Genomic DNA, 6266 nt, shown 5'->3' with positions numbered 1-6266 from the left:
TTACTTGTGAGGTAATAAACATTCTGTTTTTTCATTTTTCTTTTTTATTATTACTAGTGCATTTTAATGTCTTTATTCTTTTAATTACACATACATTGGGACAGACATTTATTTTTCTGTGTGTGTGGTTAAATGTCTGTATGCCAATGTGCATTTATATTAAAACCAATATATTTAAAATATACTCTGTGTTTATCTTATGGACACTACCTCGAACACTTCCCTGCTCAGGAGCATCTGATGCCCTCTTGTGGTTAAAAATACTTCTAAAACTTGTGTTTAAATAATCATCTTACCTTCCCCTTTTTTATGATCACTGATCTTATTGATTTATGAAAGCTGCAAATGATGTCCATGTTTTTATAGACAGGGTGCTATCTGTTAGTACTAAGGTTTCATAAAAAAGCTGTACACTGAATTTCAATTTAAAAAACTGTAAACAGATATTTACAATTATATTATTAAGTTATAAATTAGCAGTCCTTCTTTGCAACCTCTGTCAATACAACCCATGGCTAGTTGTTTCAGAGCTGTCCAAGGTTTTTCATATGTTGGATATATCCACAAAGAAATGTCAAATGTTAGAAATCTCCATTGGTTTCTTCTCCAACATGTGCAGATTAATTCTTCCATTTAATGGGATTTGTACTTCCAAGTTTTCATCTGCTCTGTGATGCTTTTTGCCTTTTCTTAAACAGATGTAAATGCCCATTCCTGTTACTAAAGCAATTGAACCCAAGCTTATTATTGACAGAGCTACCAAGGTAGGCATGCAGGATGCTGACTCCATTTTCTTATGTGTAGGCTCTATGGATATTTGCGGCTGCTTTTCTTCTATGCTGATATCAGGCTCCTTTCTTAACAAACTTTCAATGTAGCTCTCATTGCTAACAGTGTCATTGACAAAAAGGTTCACCATGACGGTGGAATGGAGAGGTTCTGGATAGCCGTGATCACTAACTTTTACAAGAAGCCGATACAAGCCATAGTCATTTTGCATCAGTGACTCTTCCAAGGTGATATTACCAGTTTTAGGGTCAATCCTAAATGACTCCGGTCGAGGGCCTCTTCTTCCTATGATACTGTAAGCTATGACTGCATTCATGCCAGTGTCCTTATCAACAGCATAGACCTCAGTGATGGGAGAGCCAGGAAGAGTAGAAGGAAGGACCAACAAATAGGACATATTAGACTGAGGAAACAAGACCAAAGGGGGGTTGTCATTTATGTCCAGAAGAAGGATAGTTATTTTTGCAGTAGAGGAGAGGGCTGGATCACCGCCATCAACTGCTTCAATCCACAGAACATAGGAGCTTTGCTGCTCCCTGTCCAGGGACACTTTAGCTCTCAAAACTCCTTTTCCAGTATCTATGACAAAAATATCACTTCCATTCAGAACTGAAAGGGCAACCCATCCATTTTGCCCTGCATCAGCATCTGTGACACTTATAACTCCAATTTCACCAAAACCTGGAAAGTTTTCTGGCACAAAAAAACTGAAATCCTTATTGATAAATCTTGGACTATTATCATTTTTATCCAACACAGTGATGGTGACAGTTGCTATTGATTCTCTTGGAGGAAACCCAGAATCTACTGCTTTGACAGTGTATCTGTATTTCTCTTTTTCTTCTCTGTCCAGTTGGGTTGAAACTGTAAGAACTCCTGTGGTTTTATCTAAAGAAAAATAGGAAGGGGCATCAGGCCCTAAAAAATAGGACACTTGCCCTCTTTCTCCACTGTCAGCATCTGTGGCATGCAGTTTGGTCAAGAAAGCATTGGGAACATTGTTCTCTTCAATGGATAATTCTATCAGCTGTTGAGAGAAAACTGGTGAGTTGTCATTGTCATCCAAAACCTGTACTTTGATTATTTTGTTGACACGAAATCCTTCTGAGTTCCACGCAACTACAGAGATTTCATACAGCTGCTGTGTCTCATAGTCCAAAGGCTTTGTGGTCTCTAACAGGTATTCATTATTGTACGGTTTGTATGGTTGAAGTCTGAAAGGTCCATCACCATCCAAATGACAATTGACTTTGTATTTTTCATCGGGGTCTTTGATGGTAAAAAATGCTATCGGTGTGTTGATAGGCTCCAGTTCCTTTAAGTACACCACGCCTTCTGCTTCATTAGCTATGAAACGAGGGACAATTTCAGGTGGTCTCATCATGACTTTGATGATGGTCACTAGCACTGTGATCACAGCAGGGATACAACCAGGACCATTCCCCAGTACGATCAGCCTGTGGAGCCTCGGAGCATCCCCATCAACTTTACTGGAGAGTGAGATAGTCCCTGTGCTTTCGTCTAGATGGAACAAGTCTCTGGATGGCTGGGGGACCTTCTGGCTGTAGGAGTAGGTGATCTGGGCATTGGATCCAAGGTCCATATCTACTGCATGGACAGTGGTCACATGTGTCCCTAGACTGGAATTCCCATAAAGAGTGACGTTGAGCTGCGAGTCACTGAACTGGGGACAATTGTCATTGATGTCACTGATACCAATAGTGAGGGTGGCACTGCCCACGAGAGGAGGAATTCCCCCATCCTCAGCAATGATGACTGTGACATACTCTTCCCGTGTCTCCCTGTCCAGAGCCCCCATGACAATCAGGTAGGGAGTCCTCTCCCCGCTCTCATTCTCTTCCACATCCAGGGTGAAGACACCATAGTTATCTCGCAGGCGGTAGGTCTGGACACCATTGGTGCCCACATCAGGGTCAAGGGCAGGGTGCTCAATAGCTAGGCGGGTGTTCACAGGTGCATTCTCGGGCACTGAGAGGTGGATGTGGGGAACAGGGAAGCGGGGCGCATTGTCATTGACATCCCGGATAGCAATTTTTACCTTCACCAGTCGGAAGTACTCCTGTGGCAGCACCAGCACATCCAACAGCAGCAGGCATGACTCGGATGAGGGAGAGGAGGAGGAGACAACAGCTGCTCCCTCAAAGACGGTGGCCCCACTGCTCTCGACACACAGAGCTTCCCGGTCAATCTCCACGGCCGAGGTATGCAGCTCTCCAGAACGGTTGTCCAGGTGCACATACTGTCCCCCCAAGCCATGGGAAGCCAGGGTGAAGGAAAGTGGGGGCTGGGAGGCCGCAGGACGCTGCCCACCAGCTGTTGGCAGCCGTAGGTCACGGGCCAGGCTGCCGATGAGCACGCCAGCAGGCAGTCCCTCATTGAGGCTGTAGAAGAGCTCAGTGGCACGGCTGTAACTAGCAAAGCAGTTGAAAGGTCCAACGAAGAGCAGGAAGAGGAGCAAGTGCTGGGGAGAGAAAGGCACAGAGGTGCGGGGAGGTGCTGATGTTAGAGAAGGAGGGAAGGCAGGAGGCAGGCCCCCCCACTGCCTACTGCCTCCTCCACTGCCACTTCAAGCAGGGAGTGAGGCATTTGCAACATGAAGCCATCCTCCCTCTCCCCCCATCTTCTCTCCTCAGTACAGCAGCTACTTCCAGGGCATCACCATCTGTACCTCCAGGCAACAGGGGCTGCATCGCCCACAGCAAATACAGTCAGGGATGGTCCAGGGGCACCCTGCCTCCCTCCCACGCCTGAAGCACTTGTGCTGGACATGCCATCTTCCCTCTTCTTCCTTCTTCACCTCAAGCTTGCCCCCCTTCACACCAGCAGCACCCAGCCTCCTACATGCAAGCACACCTCAAGCAAAGCATCTCCCTACACACCCCCAAACGTTTGCTTGCCCCCTCTTCTTTCCACAGCAGCAATATGAAACACATCTCTCCTCTTCCCTCCATCTCTCCTCCGTCCTAAAAATGCCTGTTCCTCTCGCATGCCCACTGGCCCTGTGGTGCAGCGGGGACGCGGCCCGCACCGCGCAGCCTGCGCAGGTCCCAGCGGAGCCCCGCACCGCCGCCGCAGTTCATGCGGGTCCCTGCCCCCTGCGGCCGCCGATCCGGCTGCCCCAGACCCGCCACCACGGACCCCCGGCCGCCTCCACGCCGCCGCGCAGCCCCGTCGGGGTCCCCCTCTGTCTGCCGGCTTAAAACACGAGTTGAACAGATGAGCCGCGGAGAGGTTGCGCGAAGGAAGTTGCCCGCGTTAGCAAGCGCGTCCCCAGCCCGCTGCGTACATAAACGGGCTCTGAAAGTAGCTTCGGGCATCGTCTCCACAAGGGAGGGCGGGAGGGTGGCTCTGTTCCTCCTTCTCCCCTTTTAACCACCCATTTCCCTTATCCGCGGCTCTCTGGTATAACCCGCGTCGGCAGCAGCAACAAAATTAAAAAAAATTAAAAAATAAAAAAAACTTTTCACGGCTGTTCTGATCTGTGGAGATCGCAGCCAAGAGAAGAAAAAACAACAAACAACAAACATATATATATGCATATGTATATATATGTGGTTTGCGTTGCCTGTTTTCTTTTGCCAATTTTGCTGCTGCGTGCGAAGTCGGGCTCGGGGGGCCGGACGCGGCGCTTCCCCTCCCGCCGCCCCAGCCCTCACCTGCAGGCTGCCGCGGGCGGTGCTGCTGCCGCGACTGCCCGGGGGCCCCATGCCCGGCCGCCGCTGTCGCCGCTGGCTGCGCCCGAGCAGCCCGCCCGCTCCTCCGCCCGCCCGGCGCCTCTCCTCCCCGCGGCTTCCCATTCCCCCGCCGCCGCCGCCACCGCCGCCGCTGCCGCGCTGGGCTGTTGCGCACCGCCCACGACACTCCCCCTCCGCTCGGGAGGCGCCGCCGCCGCCGCGGGGAGGGGAGGAAAGGAAAGGGGGGCGCACAGCCGATAGTCACGGGTACGGCGAAAGGGCGGCGGAGGGAGCGCACGGGGAGGATGCGGCAGCGCCGCGGGCAGGCGGACGGGCAGGCGGACACGGGGACGCGCTGCTGAGCGCAGTGGCGCGTCCGCGTCGGATGGGGATGTATATGTGTTTGTGTGTGCGCGGGAAAGACTTGGACCAGAGGAAGAAGAATACTTCCAGTTAGAAACTATAAGAAAAAAAAAATAATCCTTTCTTCTGTGGAAAGATGTGTTGCGGGTGTTAGCGGGGCGAAGCAAGAATTAAAAGCTGCCTGGGTTTAAGGAGCCTTGCCGAGCCCTCTTGAGAAGTAAGCGACTTGTGTTTCATGAAATTAAAGTAATGTTTTGAGGAGTTTGCAAGTGTTTGGTTGGTGGAAGGTGAGCGTCCTGCCAAATTAGAGCAGAAACTGCAATTTCCTGCTGGCAAGCAAGCTGAAGGTCCCCTGCAGCAGAAAATTGTGTGCTCTCATTTTATAGTCCTCAGTCACTGTTGGCTACACTATAAGACTGCCATAGAACTAGACATGAAATTAGCAGCGCTCAAGAAAGTTTAGCTAGCTCAAGTCTAATTACACACCCTTAACATCTTGGACTATCAAAAGGGTAGCTAACCTGCCCTGCGTTCCTTACAATGTCTTTCTGCAAGATCTCAAATGGAATTTGAGATGTCTGTCTTTAGCCTTAAAGTGTTCAGTGACCTGGATCCAGGCTATTGCTGCGAATTCTAGGACTCTGGTATGCAGTTGCATTTGTCAAGCACAGTGGAGCTGACTTTCACAAAGGTAAAGTTTGCACAGGAAATTGAACTTTCTAAGGCACATGGTCTGAAGACCACCTTGAATGTCTCCACGTTCCATGGCAAGCAGAGTGTGTAGGCATTTGATCTCAGCTTAGGTACTATAAACATATAGGACAGCAAAAATATTGCCTTCAGTCAAAAAAAACACTCTTCCCTTTTCCTTCTACAGGTCCTTGAGGCAAACTTCAGGTCCAATCCAAAATGGAGTAACAGAAAACCCCATAATTAGAATCCCAATCCAAAACCAGCCTTATGCTCAAATTTGTTGTAATACTGAATCCTTCAGAAGAAAAAAGGAACAAAAAAAAAAAAAAAAAAAAAAAAAGTGAAAAATGCACAACATATTGTTCTCTTGGGATGTTCTTGGATGTTGTGAGGATGAGGGCAGTGGCACAAGCTGAATTGAATAGGACAGAACAGAACATAATAGAAACAAAAACTTTCAAGACTGACTTCCTCTAGGGCTGTAAACAAACCATATTAATTCCTTTGTCTCATATCCTCCATCTGTGAAATATAAATACTGTTATACTGTTCGAATTAGAACTTTACTCTGTTCTTGCTAAAGTCAGTGTCAATAGCATCAGGCTCTGTTTTATTCAGTGGATCTCTTTGAAACATGCTATGTTTTTAATATCCATTTCATCCCCAAAATGATGTTACTACAATAATCATATGTGAATTAAAGAGCAGAGTATTAGGGTACTAGCA

At 48.3% G+C, this 6266-nt stretch overlaps 1 protein-coding gene across 1 annotated transcript; it reads right to left on the bottom strand.

The window, feature by feature from the left end:
- Nucleotides 1-574: 574 nt before the first annotated feature.
- PCDH20 (protocadherin 20) lies at nt 575-4517 on the bottom strand (the record flags this gene model as incomplete). The annotated part of the gene is made up of 2 exons (XM_080363775.1): nt 575-3271; nt 4467-4517. 2 exons carry the CDS (start codon nt 4515-4517, stop codon nt 575-577), a joined length of 2748 nt encoding a protein of 915 aa, XP_080219901.1.
- Nucleotides 4518-6266: the final 1749 nt, after the last annotated feature.

Source organism: Nesoenas mayeri, assembly GCF_963082525.1.
Source record: "Nesoenas mayeri genome assembly, chromosome: 1".
Lineage (NCBI taxonomy): Eukaryota > Metazoa > Chordata > Aves > Columbiformes > Columbidae > Nesoenas > Nesoenas mayeri.
The sequence above is the reverse complement of the archived record's forward strand: the minus strand, read 5'-3'. Positions and strand labels throughout refer to the sequence as shown.